Here is a 20,421-nt window from a genome sequence, read left to right as displayed (position 1 = left end):
CCCCGGCCCCTGGGCTGAGCAGGGGAATTAATTAGACAACGGAAGGCAAACTCGAGTTAATTTTTTATTTTTTTTTTTTTTTTACATCCTCTTCATGCATAAGCGCGCAATGGAGCCGCAAGTAGCTGGGAAAGGCGCAGCGAGGCCACAAATAAATAACGCTGGGAAAGGTGCAGCTCTGACAGAAGGTGCAGGGCCTGGGGGGATGAAAGGCTAAAAGGGTGAGAGCAGGGTGCAAGGGAGAGCCCAGCCCCCGAGCACTGCTCTTATGGGAGAGACAGGCAGAGGAACAGGCCCAGGATCAGCTCTGGCAGCCCTCAGCACTTCCCCCAATCCCTACCTGCTACCAGAAGTCAGCCTTAAATCAGACAACCTCAGTACGTTTTAATAGTCCCTGATGAATTATTGTGAATTAATTATGAATTACAGTTTCCATGCAGTAACACTTCTACAGCAGGTTACCTGCAGCCTGATCAACTGCTTTCTGAGCACCACTGCTAGGAGAAAAAAGACAAACTCCAGCCTTTTCTACTCTCCTAGCCCTGCTACAAGCACTCCCCCACCCTTATTTAGCTGAAACACCTCACCCTTCCTCACCGCCCCCCCTTGAGTCGGCATCCCTCACCGAGGCTGCTCACAGACACCCAGCCCCAGCGTACCTTCACAAGCTTGCACAAATTTCAAACCTAATTCACAGATCACCACCAGGCAGAGCTACACTACTTAGGGAACACAGCTGTACTTGCGTTCTTTTCAATCAGGCTAAGCAGACAGCAATTTTTTTTTTTTTCCTTCAAGGCTTGAAAAGCAATTCTGAAGTTAAACTGAGCCACCCAAGTCAGAAGGCAAGATAAGAAGTAACTTTTGAGTTGTCTATCCGTTTTGGAAAGTCATAATTTATTGTAGTGATTATTTAAAGCATACACTATGGTATCAAAAAAAAGCCATAACATGCAGACAGGAGACCTCTTAAGGAGATTTAGCGGAAGCAAATGTAGATTTACATTTCACCTTAACATAATACTATTTAGAAGCTGATAGCCGATCTTAAGTTCCTTTTTGATGCTTAGAAAGAACATGTATGCACATGAATTGTTCAGGAATTTAAGGCAATTTGCATATTAAGATAGAAAACATTGGATTAATAGATTTATGTTGTGCCCAAGATGTTAGCTGAATTGAGACCATTTACATATACTTCATCTCAAAGGACTGAGTCATAAATAGCAGCTGCTCCTTGATAAAAATACAGTCCTGAGAACAAGCTAATAGCAATGCTTAAGCTATGACATCTTCCACATCTTCCATGTCAGAGTATAAGCTATTTTGGCAGAAGGAGCAGCAGTTACCAGGTGTTCAACAGGCAAAGGCATTCTAAACATGCAATAGCTCCCAACAGAAGTCTGAAGTTACTTCCAGTATCTTGCTTACAATAGTTTATTTGCACGCTGCAGAAAGATCAAGAAATCCTGCTATGCATTTGTGGTCACTAATATTTCAAACACAACAACCAAGGGATACAACATAAGGACAGGCAGCAAAAGATGTTTCTCCAAAAAAAAATGAGGCTTTTAGTAATTGGTTAGATTGTTTGCAAGGTAATTGGAGCACCCGACCCTCCCCGGCTACTGGGAATTACTCCCCGTACTATACCTATGACCAACCAACACTGGAGTGTTTAAATTCAGTGCAAGAAGAGTAATTTCAGGACATTTAATTTCACTCTAAACAAAAAGAAAAGCTTATCTATATAGACATCCGAACTCCAACATATTTGGTACAGTGTAATGAAGTTACATAGATTTCACCCTCAGAGGTATGCTCTTGTAGTGATCACCGGCATTCCACAAGTGTTTGAAACAGTATAATATGGTAGACTCAACACTTTAAAAAAATTTATTCAGCTGGAATTGGAACTCCCTAACATTCACAATATAATTTAGGATGCATTTGTTACATGAAGAGCAGATAAAAGACTTAAACAGTTTCACATACCACTTAAGATATTCCACATGCTCCTTCCCCACCTACAAATACTGACATGTTGGTTAATTTGTGTTTTTTTTGTTTTGTTTTGTTTTTCCTTAAGAAATATTCAGTTCATCTTGTCTACCTGACCACCTCCCCCATTCCTACAGGAATTGACATACGGTGATAACAGTGAGAGGATATGGGACACTGTCCTATCCAGTGTCTGGACCCTGGAGTAGGCCTAGCTATAAACATAAAGAGTTTTGACAATGAGCTGAACATGAAGCACTTCCAGCAATTGAGGCAAAGCTGCACTCAGGAAAAAAAAGCTGTACAGTCAAGAGAGAAAGGAAAGCATCAGTGGGTGAACAGAGGGGAAAGGGGAAAGTAGTCTAACCCCAGCCCACCCCAACGACCCATTAGCTTTACGAAAAGAGTTCAAGAACTAACAAGAGCTATTATCTGCAAGGTCTGCAGGATTAAATGCCACATTAGGACAATCCACTCCGAATCCTAGATCATTTATCAACACTTAACTGGGCTTTAGCCATGCACAGAGTGCATATTCCAGAAACCAACTAATTCCTTCCTTCCACCCCTTCCTCTCCTCCCCCAATGACCCCCAGAAGAACAGAGTTGGAGAGTTTAGCTACTGTTTCCCCACACATCCCCCCTTCCCGTTTTTTTTCCTTTGTGGGAAGAGGTATTGTCAAATATGTTGACAGCTTTTCTTTAAACAATTATTAAATTTTAAGGGATATATATAAAGACATCGGTGCATTTACGAATTTACATGTTTGTAAAAAAAACTAGTTATAAAACTGCATTTTTATCATCTAGCACTTTCAAGATTCATTGTTATTCCTCACTAATATATTAAATTAAACCAAGGTTTGAGACTGGTAAAGTTCTACCAATCTACTTAAAAACAGAAAAGAATATTTAAAACCAAAAATGAAAAAGGTTAGTTATGTTACATTCCAAAATCCACAGCCCATTATATTAACTGCATTCTTTCTACAGGAATGATGTTCCTTAAAACAGATGATTGCAAATATTTTACTGCTAGACACTCCATTACATTGGATAGTGTGACTGGAACCTGTGGATGGTGAAATCTTGAGGTTTGTCCAAGTTTCAATGTAAGGTGTCCAAGGTCCTCTCCCAGAACCAGGTTTTGAAAAAAAAATCAGATCAAGTTTTTATGATTTTTTTTCAATCTTTCCTTGGCTTTCTGTTTCTGGGTGATCTATTCACAGTTTCTTCCTCCTGCAAGAAAGTTGTAGAAACATGAAGGAAACCTAACCAAAATTTACTCCTGAAAGCCTTTTTGAGCAAGCCTACAAAAAAACTTTCAGCTCCACGTTAGTTTCATTTCTGGAAGGACCTACTGCTGTTACTACCCCTTCCTTTACATATGTGGTAGACAAATTATTATTTTCACGGTGCACGTATAGATATTTGCTGAGAATACTTAACAGATTCTGCTGCTGCGAGAATCTACTTAACTTCACGCAACACTCCACCCATTATTATTTTTTTTTTTTTTAGGTTAGCCATTATATCGATGTGGAGCACTTAAAAGGTCACATCCTGACTGCACAGAAAGCTGAATAAAGCCTTTTGCTTCAAGAAGATGCATTCCACACAATCCTACTCCTCTCACAATGCAGGGTCTATGGCAAGTGCCTTTAGCAAGGTTTCCTGCTTTGCTGAGGTTGGCCACAGCAATTCCTATTCTGCACAGTGATTAAGTTCTCTGGTGTTCTGACAGTGGAAAGGGGTATCACGTGAGCCAGGTTAGCTTTTAACACATTAGTAAGGCTTGTTCTATACCAAGAAAAAAATCCACAATGCTTCCCTCAATAATTAAGTGCTCTCATACCTCTGATGCAGGTTTCCTGTCTTCTTCCTCATCTTCTTCCTCCTCTTCCTCTTGACTAGCACTTCCTATATCAGCATCACTTTTTTGCTTCTCTTCTAAGGGAAATTAAAAAAACGCATTCATTTTCTTGTCATTAAGACTTGCCACCTTCAGTTCACCAATGACTTGATACGTCTGCCAATCCTCTTATTCTTTCAGATAGATAATCTTGAGATGTGAAATTCTAAGTTTGCCTACCTAGCTTCTCCTCATTTGTTTCCTCCTCCTCCTCTTCTTCTTTGTCTCCTTTGTCCTTTTCTTCTTCTTTCTCCTCGCTCATCACATCAGGCTGAGGAGCATCAGTCTTTTTGTATTCTGCAGCACTTGGCTGCTTCTAAAAAAGATTGCCAGAACCAACCAGTTATTTGTGAAGCTAATGCACATTACGTAGAACATTTAAAAAGATTCAGTGTATTTACCAGAGGAAATGCATACCTTCCCAGAACAGCAGAAAAGGACAACAAGGAACACTGGCAAAGCCACAGTGAGGATGTACACTACCCAAAGCCAGGGACGCTCTTCAGCGGCTGCCATCATCTGGCCCACAACACCAGGCTAGAAGATAAAGTGAACCATTAACACTCAAATTGCAACAGTTAAGTTTGAACTACAGATTTTTCAGTTTCAGTCTACTCCAGAAAGTAGACTTTCTGCAACACTGAACACATTTCATACCTGAAAGGATTAAAGCTAGCCTGCACAAGTACTTCTTCCATGGTTTATAAATTAATAACCAGTCTACAATTAGCAGCACAAATGTCAGAGCAAGAACCTCAAAAGAGCAGTGAATACTCATTGCCATTTATAGCAACTATTACAGGCTGTAATTACAAATTGAGGTTCTAATGAAGATTATCAATCCACAGCCTTGGTACACATAAGTATATATTGATAAACACTGCACAAGAACAGCAGCAGTGCTCCTACTGTTCCAGTAGGAAGCACACAATTAAGCCTTTGTTTCTCACCTCTGCAGCACCATCAGCCGCCTTTTTTAGTCCCCATCCATCATTAGCCCAGTCATCAGCCACAGTTCTTTCAGTACAGATGATAAAGTTGTCAAAAAAGATGTCAGAAGTCATTGACCACAGCTCAAGTCCCACAGCACTGAAGGGAGTCATCTTGAAAGGCTCCAGGTCTTCAAAGAAATCTGGATTTGGGATCTTCCTGGGCTTCCAAATCCCCTAGGAAAGACAAGACATTCAAGCCTTACCTACTAGCACAGAGGCTGAATTTTATTTTTCAGCCCATTTCAGCCAAAGAGACCAATGCAAAGAATCTCAGAATCATTCAGGTTGGGAAAAAAACCTAAGAACATCTAGTCCAACCTTCAACCTGGTACTGAGAAGTCCACCACAAAACCATGCTACTAAGCTCTACAGCTACACTTTTCTTGAAGACCTCCAGGGATGGTGACTCAACCACTTCTCTGGGCAGCCTATTCCAATGCTGCACAACCCTTTCAGTAATTTCTCCTAATAGCCAACTTAAACTTCCCCAGCACAACTTGAGGCCATTTCCCCTCGTTTTATCATTTGGTGCTTGGGAGAAGAACCCAATCTCCACCTCGCTACAACCTCCTTTAAGGTAATTGCACTCAATTACAGTGTTTATAAATGCGACTCTTCAGGTTCTGGGAATCATTTTTTATTTGTGCTACGAAAGAGCGAAGTCAGGTAAAAAAACACTTTGAAACTGTCCACTTGAAACACAGGAAGTCCATGACAGTGTTTTTATTCTTAATTACATCTGCTGAATGTAAATCATTCTGATTTTTGGAAGGGAAATGCTGCACTGGCCAGAAGTTTACAAAAATGAAGAAACCAACCTGATAGTTCACGTTATCGATCATAGGAGGCTTCCATTTGCCCTTGTAGTTTGGATTGTCAATCATTGGTCGCTGCCAGGTACCACAGCCAGGAGCTGACTCACACTTAGGATTTGCAATCTGAGGTGCCTCCCATTCACCATCCATATCCTCGTCCCTGTAACAGCAACTCAGTTTTGAAGTCTGCCTCTTGTCTTTACCCAGAAGAAAGCTTATAGCGTGTCTGATTCCCAAGAAAACTAAGATTCCTACTGTAAAATGGAAACACCGAAACTGATAATAGCATAGGTCTGAAAAAGACACTACAGAAGGGACAGGTATTTAAGGAAGCAGCTTGAAAGCACAGAAGCTCACGAAAAGCCAGTCTCTGAGCACAACCCCCTCCCACTGCAGTACACAACTGCAAGATGAACATCCCTGACCTATTCAGGTTACAGTCATAGGAAAGAACAGTTGACAAGTACGCAGATGAACGCGAGAACACAGGATTCCTATTAAGACCAACTCTGCCTTCTGGTTTTGAAGCAGGATAGCTTGAATTGCCAGCAACTTTGATAGTGAGCAACAACGAACTAGCTATTCTTATACTTGTTAAAACCAGTACCAAAACCACGTAATTATTGCTGTCATTTGCAACAGGCAGTAAACTTACCAATCTTCAGGCTTCTCAGCATCAGGATCTGCTACATATTCTGGCTCATCATCCAGCCAGCCCTCCGGTTTCACAGCATTTTCATCAGGTATTTTTGCAGGAGCATCCTCATCCCTTGGAAAAGGAAGTCAGTATATTAACACACATGCAACAAGTTCTCAACCCCAAGACATGACTCTGCAGTGTCTGAACATGCCCACTGATCTAGATTACCAGGCAGCAACACCACATTTTAAAAATAAAGTCGCCTTGCAGCTTGTTACCTATATACAGTGCCTCACAGCACAGTCATGGCTTCAACTAAGATAACACTAATTTTTAAAGCCAATCTAGAAAGGGCACATTGCTGTAAATCCCTTGCCCTAGCAGCCACTGCAAGCATACATACAAGCTCAAAATCAAGCCTATGGTTCAAAAAACACAGATTCAAGTACCCCTCTAACATCTTACCAGTCATCTGGCTTAACAGCATCTGGATCTGGGATTTTGGGTCTCTCATCCCAGTCCTCAGGCTTCTGGTCATTCGGGTCCTCAATCTCTCGGGGTGGATTCACAGGAGGAGACATATCATTTAGCAAGTTCCCACTGTTGACAACCGTTTGATCAACCAGTATTTCAAAACTATTATCAGGATTCAAGACTGGAAGGAAAAAAAGTCAATGCAGCCATCGCACATACAATACAAAGCATGCTTCACAAAGTATCACTGATCCCCGCTGTACCATGTACAATTCAAACTTCAGCAATCCAAGCTACCATCTACCTAACAATTGTTTCTAAGACTCATTAAGAACCTTTCCCATGATGTCTAAGCGTACTTAGTGCTGATGTAACACATCTCACCTTGTGAAACTAAGATTTATTGAATAGTGCTTTAGCACTAGGAATAGCATTTATTCACATCCTACTCAAAAGGAAGACCCCCATTCATAATCCCACTGCTGACTCACAGGGTTTTAATTTCTTTATACATTGTTACCTTTGTAATGGAACAGACACAGAGATGCTCGAGTACTCCCACAATATACTTTTAGGCACAGCTAATGCCAAACACCGTACTTCAAGAACCACTGATTTTGTCTGATACTGTGAAAGATGTGGGAAGAAAAACACTATCCCCCTGACCCCTCCTCTGCACCTGGAACTGTGCTATCCAAATCTAAGTACAGAACTAATCAACTAAAATTATATGCTACAGAAAACTGACTTTAAAAGTTAGGTACTAAAGCCACTGATCCCAAAGAATGCAAGTCTGTTGGAAGTGGTAGTAATTTAATCTCTCCTCTACATCTAAAGTTTATTAATATCCCAAATTACTAGAGGGCAGCATTCAAGCATTATATAAACGTTGCTAATAATTTTGGATACACTTAGCGTATCACATTACTCATAACTGTTCTGAAATTTCAGTTCTTCTTTAAGTTCAAGGTCTCATGACTTCCTACATGAATCAGAGCTCCTTGCAAGGAAGAAGCAAGCCTTTATACAATAAGACTAGTTTTTGCATTCAGAGCTTTCAAGCTGTATGCTGATACAAAGATTTGTTTGTTCATCTGGTTTGAGTTTGATTCAGAAAACACAGTAGTAGTTATTAACATGCTTAGCTTATGGTCACTGTACCCAGAGTATAAAGGTGTGTCTTCTTATCAGTAAAGTAGGTCTTTAAGTCTGCATCTGGACGCTTCGCATGCTTCTCCTCATATTTGCCAGTCTTTGGGTTTTTGTGTCGGAAGATGAAGTGCAATTTATAGTCCTCTCCACATTTGTCAGGGCCAAACATGATTGTATATGGAGTTTTGTCATGGAACTGATCCTTTAAAAGAAATGCAAAACAGTGCCATTATTTTGAGATACAACTTCAGCCACTGCCCACCATAATACCTCCTGAATCATTAGAAATTGATCTGCAGCTTGGATATCAAGAAGTGAAGTAGCCAGACTAAAACCTGCATCACAACCACAAGCTTCTAGAGAGACGACCAGAATTAGCTTAACTTCTTCATTTTGCACCTTCCCTCTACTTCATAGGGAAACCAATAGCTATTCAAGTGTTATCAACAAGGTAAGTAATTCATTAAGTTGTGACAACCATATATATGTATGCATTTTTAAGCATATCTCTACACTGCAAAAATGATTTTTAAAAGTTATTAACATACACATCAGGTACTGTTAATAATGAATTAATAGTTAGTTAGTGAGTTTCTTCCATACAAAGGGATAAGCAACATTAAAAGTGAGGCCAAGTTGTATTTAGTTTATATACTTCTAAGCTGGTATATTGTTTCAATTTAAGACTTAACTGAATATAATAATCTCACCTTTGAACACTGCAAGTCTATTTGTTTTGGATAATGTTATCTTGAGATTCAATGCACATATGAAACTGGCTAGACAGCTTTAAGTTTGGAATCTGTATTAGTAATAAAGCTCTAAAGAGAGCGCAGAACAAAAGGAAAAGGATGGGTTATAAGTCTTAAAAGGTACTTCCCATGAAGTCTAGGAAAACAGCTAAAGAAAATCCATAGTTTATACAAGCTTATATATATATCTATATATATATATATACACACACACACACTGACCCAGCAGTAAAGCTTTGTCTGAACAGGCTAAAACGCTCAAGGCAACTGTATTACTGGGAGGAGAGGAAGTGACTCTTAATTTTTAAAGGATGCAGCATTGTCTCTTTCACTGAGGGCACTTTTAAGACAATGCATCCAAGGGCCTTTTATGAAGCAAATTCTTCTATACAACTACTGTGTGCTTCTGAATATACAAGCTTGTATCTAGTCCAACCTCAGATATATATATATATTAAGTATATCCAGTAACTGACAAGAGTTCAAAGACACAGCAATAAACGCCAGATATATTTTTAGTTATTTGCATGAGTCTGTTTTAGAAGATAAAACAATCTTCTTTCTGGACAATGGCTTCCAAGGAGGTTTCTACACTGGCTACTCTCGTAAGGTACCTCTTCAGTTCTAGAACCTAGGGAAATCTGAAGTACTGTAGACTTCCAAGCTGTAGAACTGCTCAGCTATGGGAAAACTCTGGAGTTGTCACTCAAGAGACCAGAATATTTCTGTATTTCTCATCTCGAACTGAAAATAGTGGGAACTTGCTGAGTGCAAAGTACTCTGGAGATCAAGCCCAAACTATGCCCCACTACATTTACTGAAGAGGTTTCTCTAGGAAACAACAAAATAAAGCAAGCGCTATTTCACGGATAATGCTCGGAGTATCAGCATCACTCACCAGGTTCAATTCGGGGGTCTTTGAAAGCAACTTCACATAGGCCCCACCACACTCTATTCCATTTTGGAAGTTTACTTCATACCTAGTTTTAGTTTTGGACAAAGAAGTAGAGAGCGTGTTATACAAAAGTTAAACTTACTTCCACAGTACATGATTGCAACTTTCAAGTACAAATTCAGAGTAAGACTTCTGTTGTTTGTTTTAAATCAAGAGTCAAGCGAACATTAAAAACACATGCTGTACTCTTAAGGACTAAGCAGATATTCTTAAGGGCCTGCAAAACGAGAAGAATCAAGGATTTAGAAGGCTTAACCTAACAAAAGATTAAAGAAATTGAGTGCTGGTCTAAAAGATTATGATCTAGAAGTAGAGAGAAAAGGTTTTTCAGTATGTAAGAGACTGCAACACAGATTAAGGCAAACCATTTTTCCCCACAACTGCTACAGCAGACAACTCAATTTGCAAGATGACCAAAGTGAGAACAGTTGGGTCCCAGGAAGACACCCTTTAGGGTTATAAGCATACAACAGTATATTTAGAGATGCCAAGGAGTCTGAAAAAGGCAAAACATGTCTGTCAGGAATAGGCTAAGTATGCTTGATCCTCTCTCAATGCCAGCAGCTGGAGTGGGTGACCACTTTATTTTATTTTTAGCCTTGTATTTTGAGCCAAAAACTAAGCAGTAATGCAAAGCAAAGCAACCAACTCACTACCTGGTACAAATATGAATTAGCTTACTCAGTTTAAAACTGATAAAGTAATATCCCACAACTCAACTGTTGCCACTGAAGGTTTTTTTTTCCCCCTGCTCACTAATAGATTCTCCTACATCAGTCATGGCCCAATAGGGCTAAACAAGCTATTCATCTTCCACAACAGATGAACTAAAACAAAGGCAGGAGGAAACAAGTGCACCTTTACTACACAGCCCACCTTTGAAATGGGACAATTTACTGAATAAGTACACTGACTTGCATATAGATGAGGTCTTGTCCAAAAAGACAAGGACTTCTATGATTAACAGTAGAAAAATCAGTTGCATGTCCTTGTAACACAATAAATCAAATGAAGTTCAGAGACCAGCTACCAAGTCTAGTTTTCAAAGACTACCTTCCTTTACATGCTTCGGAGGGAGCCATGCTGTTCATAACTTTTACACTTGGGGAATCCAAACTGCTATTTTATACTTACTCAAACAGTATAGTAATAGGTTGTTATATCTTGTGTCATTTAGACTCCCAGTCAACAAAAGCTCTGTTACGGAATAAACCTCAGCCTGCTATCATGTCACCCTTGAAATAACAGAACACCGAGTTATCTTTTACTTACTGTATAATAAGGGGCTTGGTATCAAATACAAAAGGCTTTGAAAGTTTGGATGAAATTGCATGATGTTTGGCTCGGGTTACCAGTACAAGCCCTTTGTCTCCTGGAAGCTTAGTGTCCTTCATGTCTTGGACTTCCCATTTACCTGGAGGGAAATTATCCAAACATTATCAAAACTCATGGGATACAATCTTCACTTAGCCCAATTCCAAGCAAGAAAATCAGCACTTTGCCTCCTCAAGTTATTAGTTTAACATCTTCACCAAAAAATGTAAAACCTCAAAGTGGCTGTTTTATTTTAATCTTTTATCTGCATCAGAGCCACACTTCATGTCGTTAACCACATACACAAATACTCCCCCATTTTCTTCAGTGAATATAATTTCAGCAAGCAATCAGGAAACAGACTTGCACCTCTTCTTTACATATGACAAAGGACGTCAGAAATATCAGTCAAAAAAACTGGGTAGGACTCACCATCGTATTTGGAAATTTCATCATCTGTATCATCTTTCTTGGCTTTGGAAAGGATCCATCTAGAAGACAAACATCCAACAGTCAGAAACCCATACTTTTTCACCACACTCTAAAACGCCTGCTCTTAAAGCATCCCAGTGTCCTGATCCCCTCAGGAGTTCTATCCCCAAGCCTGCAAAATTTTCTACGTTTTCCATTTCCCACTCCACCGTGAAGTAGGATCACTGCCTCAGTGTCATGCTCTTCAAAAATTCTTACTATGCAAAGCTGTAGAACCTCACCATCCTCACATTACCTGAGCTACAGAAAGTCAGATGAAAAGGATTAAAAAAATTACACAATATATGGCTCATCTCCCCCCATTATTAGTACCTAAGGATGTATTAGTTTGCTTCAGCACTAACAACCAGCATCAGATAGTCACTGCCGTAACCCTCCCTAACCACTGCCTGTTAATGTGATTTTGAGTAACAGAATCTAGAAAGAGTTTTGTTCCCTCTCACAGAAAATTGATTTATTATGTTCGATCATCCCTCAGATCATACTCACCCATCCAGAGTTCCTTTATCAAAGGACTCTACAAAATACACCTCGCCAGTTGGGACAGGAGCCCTGTAGGTAACCTACGGGAGAGGAAAGGGGATTTACACACCTTTCAAGGCACATTCTCTACTCTAAACAGGAACAGGTACATACAGCTCACGTTCCCCATCTACACTTAAGCACATTACCTGGAACACTCTGGCAGCAGAAGTACAGAAATTATGTAAATACTGCTGCTTCTGCCAAGCCATTGTGCTCTTCTCTGCAACTAAAACTGAAGTATATATTTAGCTGGAAGCATTAATTCCTGATACTTACACTTCAGATTTCAAATACTGATATCAGTCTTCAAGGAAGAAGACGGGGTCAGACGGGAAAGAAAGCAAACAGCTAAGCTTAATTCTAAACCTTACTCCCAGCTAACACCTTTAATAGCATCACAACACATTAAACATTAGCAAAGCAGAGAGAGCTCGGATCAGATTCACAATGGCTACAACATAAGCAGTAACTGAATTTTAAAGAGAACTTCCATGCCAAACCTTTGGAGTTGGAGGAGGACTGCTGGTTTCAGGCTTTGACTCTTCTACCTCCTCAATGCCATCATCCAAATCATCCTCGATATCAACTACATCATCACCGTCATTGTCATCATCCATATCATGTGCCTGGACGGCAAGAGTCCCAAGAGCTAGCAGGGCCACGTACAGTAACCATTTCAGCTCCATGATCTGAACAAATACGACACAGGAAGAAGTCAGGCCAGCACTGCACACAGAGCAAGGCACCAACTCGCAGTTCAAAACCAAGCTTCGGGGACAACAGGTGAAGTGCCTCATCACACCACTGAAGGACAGGTACACACTTACCTTCTCAGCTTCACTATTTATCGCATCTGGCTAGTTAAAACAGCTCACAAGTTTGGAGAGGAATACAAGATAAAGGTGAATTACTCAATATAAAACAGATGTTAACGGACCAGAGGAGCACGTGGACAAGTTCTGCAGATCCCGCTGCAGAAGTGTCAGCGCTGCTCCTCCGCTGCCAGCCCAAGAGCAGAACTGCACATACCCACGGCAACACCCCAACTCGCACACCTACAAAAACCTGAACAGAAAGCTTGTTTCTGCTTGTGAAGAACTCTAAATACATCATGCTGAAACGGGCATTTCCATCGAGTTCATGAGCTGAAATACAATTAGTTACCTCTTTCAAGCATCTATGGAACAATCAATCTTCTATCTCCTGTTCAGTATTTTTCTTCCTTTCCTATGCAGGACACTGGCACTTTCATTCATCGGTCGCCTTCCCCATGCTTTATCCCGGAATTACTGCCAACAGCCATTGATATTACCGGCAGATGTCTGTAAGCAGCTGGACACTGAGGCAGACCCAGCAGAAAAATTCTTGCTGTTCAATGGACAGTTAATTTGATCTCTAACTTAACAGAATGACCAAAAGAAATCTAATACAGAGACTTTACAGAATTAAACTACCACACCAATTAATTTATAAGGTGCCCAGCACATTATGCTACCTGAAACACAGAGGACACCTTGACAATCTGTAGCTCAAAAAATCTTTAAGTAAAATAGGTTTCAATTTGACTTTCCTGCTAAAAAAAGTTACTTCATCACTGCACCTTTATGCTGATACAGAAAGCAACACTCCTTCCACGCCGCTTGTAGTTTTACCCACACGCAGCAACCAGGAAAGCAGTCTGCTCCTTTGAATTACATTCCAGATTTTTCTTCCAAAGTCAAAGTTTCAGCTAAGACTAATTCTTTTTTTTTTTTTTGAAAGTCATTATAAAACTAAACATCCTCTCCTTCCCCTACATTCCTGCCTCAGGCTGTAGCCCCACAGATTTACAACCATAACTCAAGCAGAGTTATTAAGGCCTGTAGGGGTGTAAGTTCATGGTAGAAAACTTTTTTTTTTTAAACTTTCCAAAGCATGTTTAGGCAACTGAAAGCATTTAGTCTTAGAAGCTTATCAGGTATACTGGGTAGAGCAAAACTCCACTGCATACCAAATCTACCATTCTTAGATTACTCTTTAACTTGCTTCTAATGACAGGGGATGTTTTTAATTACAACAAAACTGTATTTTAGGACCTGTCGAGGTTACGTCCAGTTTGCCACTATGACAACATGCAATCACAGCCAGTTTCCGAGCAGCGATGCCCCGAGGACCATGGGCTCGGTACATGCTCAGCATCCGGCCGTCCCAGCCCAGGCAACTGCAGAACAGCCCTGGGCCAGAAGGACACAGCTCACAGCATGAGCAGCTGACAAAAACCAAGCGTTCCTACATATAACCAAAGCCTGTTATTTGTGTTTTTGTTTGTTTTTAACTTTAATGCAGTGTACAGGCAGAATTGAAAACAGTTGCAGACCACATAGCAGCTCATAGATATTACAAACTCGGGAACCACAACACAAAACCAAAAACAAAAACTGTCAAGCAAACATCAGTGCCATTGGAAGTTCAATTCCTCCTGCACAGACAGCACGCTCTCTGAATAAACCCATGCCCAACAGCAAAAACCACAAAGATCCTGAAACCTCATTTGAAAAAGTGATCTTTGGAGCCCAGATGTGTGCTGGGACCGAAGTGACTACAGGCGAGGTGGCACAAAGACACCTTTCCAAGGAAAGGGTTGGATTTTGTCTCACCTTGCTAACAGAGCCTCACCAAATTCATTCTTAACAGAGCTAAATTCAGGAAGATTTTACCCCAAGTTCTGTAACCACTTTCACGTTACATTACGCGGATAGAATGATCCCTGTACTGCTCCTAAGGGTGATATGAGCAAAGTCACCTTAAACGCACAGCAAAGTTAAACGTAAGCCAATGCCTTCCTCTTTTTAAAAGGACGCAGTTTTTCCATACTGCCTCCCAAGCCTGTGCAAAGGACATTAGCATGCAAGTCATCTCTTCGGTAACCTCACCGAGAGCAATGACGTTTTGGTGAAAGATTCCGATCACCTCCCAACCTCCCCGGCAGCACAGGCTCCACACCGAATTCACACCTATTTGGCAATCCCAGCCCAACCAGAACCCTTGAAGCTTCTGTCAGTAGCAGTGACCTTTGGCAGACGCTAGCACTTCTTGCTTGGCAAGTGGGAAATCACATGGCCCGGCATTGCACACGAGGGCGTCCAGAAATCCTATCAAAGTATTCTGGTAAAACCAGTCACAGCCACCAGTATCCCCCACAGCAAGCACCAGCACAGACAGAAGCTGTTCCTGAGACACCCACAGGGATCTACCCAGGGGTCTGCATTTACCAGTTATCCCTCTGCCTGAAATTGGGGCTTGGGGAACCTCACTTGAAGCTACAAGTACTATCCGTGCAAGTCCCCAGCAAGCTTTTCTTTTTCCAAAAGCTAGAAGCAGGAAGAGAAGCTAATCCAGTTTCGTACCCTTGCTTCTTTATAGTCATTGGCAAACAGTTTTCGCAAGTTTGTATCCCTATAGAAAGCTGTTTAGAACACCTCCTACGTATTAAATCATTCCCAAATTGTACATAAGCTCTCATTCATACACCCCAGTACGAACTGGTAGCACCTTCAGCAGCTGCCAGTTGTCAAGGCAAGCTCCTTATTCTATTAATCCCTAACAATACGCAAACTAAATTATAAGAAATAAAAGACAGTATGTTCTCAGAAGAGCGATTTAAGTAAAACACACATTTGGGATATTTAAAGAGCTACATCTTTACGTCCGTAATATATGTATTGCTACACGAGAAGGTTTCAACCACACTTAATCCCTGGGGACACAATAAGCAATTATAGCCCCGTAAATTGGGTTACTCATAAATAGGGGACAATAGAAAGGGAGAGGAGGGAGAAGAGAAAAAAGACTCAGATTTTACACAAAACAGGCTTAAAACAAATTTTAGGCGGAGCTTTGAGTTGCTTGCAAGTACAGGTGCTCAGCCACCTAAAACGCTAGCCTCCAGCAGCACAGCCACCTACTGTGTGATGGCCAGATTCCTCCTTTGAAGGAGTGTCCAGTTTCCAAGCGATTACCAGCAGCTATTTCTGAATCTCTGCCTGAACTTCCTTTCTGTAGGTTTCACTGCATAATATTTCTGAAGGTTAGCGTATTTCTGCCCGTGCAACTGCCCCCAGCCTCAGAATAGGTGGGCTTCTGAAGTCTCCGTTCCACTTCAGGGCAACTCACCTTCACCATACCACTGTCCCAAGTCAAAGATGATCAGAACTTCATCTACCTTTTTTTATAAGTGAGGTCTTCTGGACACTGCAGTAGTCTTCCCATCAATGCAAACGGTGTGCCAACATAATATCGCAAAGCGCTGACTTGGGAGAGCATACAAGAGTGTCAGAGCTAATAAATCACTTGTTCTGTCTGCGTGCCTATCCACAACCAGCTTCTACACAAGGAAAACGATAAGGGACATTTAAGCACTGTTCACCAACTCCTGACTGTCAAAAGGCTGAATGAAGCATTTTCCCCTGGAATTTACGGGGCAGACACCAGAACATTGGAACAGCTGCACTGCAGAGTTTGATTTTTACAGTGGTAGGAACTAAACCAAGTGGACACAAAGAGACAAAATCAGCTTCTTGCCACAGACGCAGCACTTCCAGTGCAGGACTAAGCGATTGTCGCCTTCAGGTTCCAATGCTTTCAAGACTTGCAGCTTCAGAGACTTATTCTTACTTGGAACTCCTTTTTTGAGGCATAAAACCTGAATTTTTGTGACTTTTGGCATGACACTGGAAACGCTTGACCCATACAGCAGCCGATTATCACCACAAACATACGGGGGGAAGGACAGACAGTTGGAAGGGCCCCACGAAGGATATTCAAGTCCCTTGCTATCATACTTCCAGAACATACTGTTTAGAAAGTTTCTTTCCCTGACAGATTAAGCAGAGCCTGCAAAACCAGTTTAATCATCTCCTTGGTTACAAGTCTATTTGAGGGGTTCATCAAGCCAGCTCTTAGCGCTGCATAATTCAGAATACAGAACCACATCGCAATTGCTACTAGATATACAGCTGACTGAAGTGGTTTTCTCCTTTTTTAAGATAATTTACAGTCAGATTAAACACGACTTGCAAAAACAAGGCACTTACTGCAGAACTAAGCACTGAAGGGGGAAAACTGTCTGCATCATGCAAGTTGTCGTCAGCTACACCTCAGCAATTTAACTGGGCGAGCATCGTTGCCTTTTATTTCATCAGTCTGAACTGACAGCTCAAACTGGCGTAAGCATGTACAAGCAGCAAAGGGTACTAGCTAAGCCCCGTGTTCCAAAAACTGGATTTCAATACGGTATTTGCAGTGGAAGCACAGCTGAAAAAATAAGCACAACACATCCTCATGCAAGACAAGAATCATGAAGAAGAGTTTAGAGTCATAAGAAATTCATCTCAGCACACAAAAACATGCAAGGAGACCAGAACAGGAAGGCAGAGAGGCAGATACCCGTTTTTCCCCTCCTCAAACTGCATTTTTATCATTTCTGAGCTAAGACTTGGCTCCCTGCTTGGTAGCACACCCGTTTCCTAAAGTTAGAAGCACTGAAGCAAGAAGTTCCTCTTTGCCATCTCAAGATGCCTCCACCTTCACGTCCCGGCTCCTCTGCTGTGCCACGGGAGGTGTTCACGCAGCCCGACGGTGAACCAGCCGCTGCTGTAAGACAGCTGGAAATCCTCCTGCTGTGCTGCTTTAACTCTTCATCAATTGCCCAGTCCAGGACACAAGGGCAGAAGGTGTTGCAGGACAAGTGAAAGCACCATGAAATAAAACTAGCAAGTACCCAAGGATAAAGGAAATTAAGCTGCTAGGCGCGGCGTCAGCTCAACGCCGCAGCATCACGTGCGTTTCTGTCACCCGCGCCTGTCACAGACAGACCTGTCCTTAGGCAGACTTGGGAGACCCGCACTCGATGGCAAAGCTGAACCACCAACTTCGTGGCCAAGCACTGTAATTTCAGCAGCCAGTAAATGACCTCACTGCTGCTCTGAGAGGAATAGAATGAAATTACGCTCATATATACGCAGCAGCTCATGCGGTGCAGGCGCTATTTTCTCCCTGAAGTGCTCAGTTCTGCAGTTAGACAACTTCCAGCATCGCCTTGCTTACAGCAGGCCAGAGGCTGGAGCTACATGTGTGGGTGGGTGGTTTTTGTTTTTTTTTCGCCTTTTTTAAAAGTAGGGGGTGGTTAGGATATGCTGCTACTTAAGGTTTGAGGGAAGACTCCTAGAAAAGATTGGCCAAGCCCATGGAGACCTACAGCCCCACAGAAAAAAGGGGCCCTCTGTCTGGGTTGCAAGGAGCACAAACCAAGTAAGAGATTAGGTGTGAAAGGCAACAGCAAAGCTTGCTTTTAATAAGCATTTCGAATATGCCAGTTTCTAAAAATAATGTACAACGGTGCACAAACAGTAAGGGAGGAAACACCATGTACTGTTTGTCAGCAGAGAGATTCCCGCAGAACTGGAAGTCCTTGGAGGACAAAGACAGAACTGCAAGGCTTTCTGGCCATAAAACAGATGGGCTGCAAGGGAAATTATGGTAGGTGGGGAAAGATCTGGAGGTGCCCCAAGATCTTTCAGACCATCACGCCTAGGAATCAATTCCAGTTTGCCTTGCTACAGAATTGACTCCAGCAAGAACAGGCTGCCATTTCGATCACTGCTGGAGGCAGAAAAATGAAAGGCCAGAAAAGGAAATAAAAGGAAGGGCTAAGTACAAGTTACAGGGTACTCTCAGTAAAGGATTTATTCATTTACTTAGGAGGAAGTGCTGCGACACCAAATGGAAGGGTAATCTAGCAGAGGCCTCAAGCTTTCTTACTGCTTAGCATTAGGCTTCCCATCCTAGGAGGGCAGCTGATACCAGGAAGCAGTTAACATCTTATACTCAGCTTGGGATGTGATACAGAGATTGCAGAAGTATTCCTTCCATAATATCTTTTTTTTTTTTTAAATGTAAATATTCTGGTCACTCTGATGCACTTGAAATAACTTTAGCACAACCTGTATTTTAACCAGTACTTGTAACTATGTTAACCCATGCAATGTTATAGTCCTGTTACCCCCTTATAATGTTTTAGTAACACCCCAAACCACAGTGGATGAGATGCCCCATAAAACCTGTACGTTAGCTATGCTTACTTGACGATGTTAAGTAACACCTACCACATCCCAAACAAATTTAGGAAGGAGTTTTTCACAACACTCTGCAGAAACACTGCAGCGTTAATTACATTAACAGCTTAACGCCCTATTATACTAACACTACCACCACTAAAGCCCAGAGCTTTACCACTACTACAGCACCCCGACGCGGGGCCGCTTCCCTTCAGGCTGGGCTCCCCCGCAGCCCTTCTCTTCCTGCAGCCTAGAAAGTTCCCGGCCGCAAGACCGCACGTGAAAGTTTGCTCTTTGCGACCGGCACTGACAGGGGAGCAGCGGGCTGGGACTCAGGGGCTTTTTTTCACGTTACAAGCCCGCAGTAAGCCCCCTGGACAGCGGCCCGAGCTCAGCCCCCGGCCCCGCACCGCCCCGAAGGGAGACGAGCTCGGGAGGCCGCAGCCGGAGCTCTGCGGGCCCCGCATTTCGCGGCCCCCCCCCGGTGCTCAGCCGCCCCATCCCCCCAGGCCCCGCTCCCCCTTCCAGAGCCTTCCGCTCCCCTCCCGCGGCTCCGCTCCGCACCGCCCTCCCCCCCCCCCCCGCGGCGGCACCACCGAGCCCAGGCCCGCTCTGCCCCTACTCCCCCCCCCGTACCCCCCCCCCGCACCCCCGTCTGGGCCCAGCCACCCCCACCCCCACCACAGGCCTCAGGGCCCGGCCTCCCTCCCGCAGCACTCCGGGGGCGTCCTCAGCCAGCCGCCGGTCCCCCCGCGCCCTTCACTGCCCCTCCACGGTGATCCCGGCTGAAGGGGGGGGGGGAGGGGGGTGTCACCCGCCGCGGGGCAGGGCCCCCCCGCCGCTCACCACGCCCAAGGCCCAAGGCCCAGTGCCCAGCCGGGCCCCGGCCCCCCGGGCCCCGATTTCCAGTCACGGAGCCGCCCGGTCACCGGGAGGGGGAAGGGGGAGGGCACTCACCGAGCGCCCCCAGCGCCACGGCCGCCCCCGGCCCTCACCTCCGTCACGTGGCCCCGCGCCCAGCACCACCGCCGCCCGCCCGCCTATCTGCCACCGGGCCCGCGCCGCCCCCCGGCCCACCTCTCGCCTCTTCTCCCATTGGTGGAAACAACGCCCGCCCTCCCGCCCCGCCGCCGAGCCGGCGTTTCGATTGGCTGAACGCGCCGCCGCTCACCCGCCCGCCCCGCCTCGGAGCCCGCCCCTCCGGCGCTGCCCTTCGTGGAGCGCTTCTACTGGTCGGTGCGTTGCAGGAAGTGCGCGGCGGTTGGCTGCGGGAGGGGAGGCCGTTGGGGTGTGGGAGGGGTCC

The 20,421-nt window shown here is 43.4% G+C and overlaps 1 protein-coding gene across 3 annotated transcripts; it reads right to left on the bottom strand.

The window, feature by feature from the left end:
* Positions 1 to 876: 876 nt before the first annotated feature.
* Positions 877 to 20,196, bottom strand: CANX (calnexin). 3 transcript variants are annotated; one of them, XM_040573696.1, is made up of 15 exons: positions 20,114 to 20,196; positions 12,525 to 12,713; positions 11,989 to 12,062; positions 11,440 to 11,498; positions 10,966 to 11,107; positions 9,637 to 9,718; positions 7,996 to 8,188; positions 6,826 to 7,015; positions 6,376 to 6,489; positions 5,724 to 5,880; positions 4,864 to 5,079; positions 4,331 to 4,450; positions 4,094 to 4,229; positions 3,857 to 3,951; positions 877 to 3,240 (listed from the first exon to the last, which is right to left on the bottom strand). In XM_040573696.1, exons 2-15 carry the CDS (start codon positions 12,708 to 12,710, stop codon positions 3,187 to 3,189), a joined length of 1,818 nt encoding a protein of 605 aa, XP_040429630.1. In that variant the 5' UTR covers positions 12,711 to 12,713; positions 20,114 to 20,196; the 3' UTR covers positions 877 to 3,186. The 3 variants fall into 3 exon arrangements, with proteins under 3 accessions (XP_040429630.1, XP_040429629.1, XP_040429631.1); XM_040573695.1 differs by having other exon boundaries at positions 20,076 to 20,183; XM_040573697.1 differs by lacking the exon at positions 20,114 to 20,196 and adding an exon at positions 19,965 to 20,023.
* Between the last annotated feature and the right edge of the window lie 225 nt (positions 20,197 to 20,421).

The sequence above is a fragment of the Cygnus olor genome, chromosome 14 (genome assembly GCF_009769625.2).
Source record: "Cygnus olor isolate bCygOlo1 chromosome 14, bCygOlo1.pri.v2, whole genome shotgun sequence".
NCBI classification, from domain to species: Eukaryota; Metazoa; Chordata; class Aves; order Anseriformes; family Anatidae; genus Cygnus; species Cygnus olor.
This window is presented reverse-complemented; position numbering and strand designations above follow the sequence as displayed.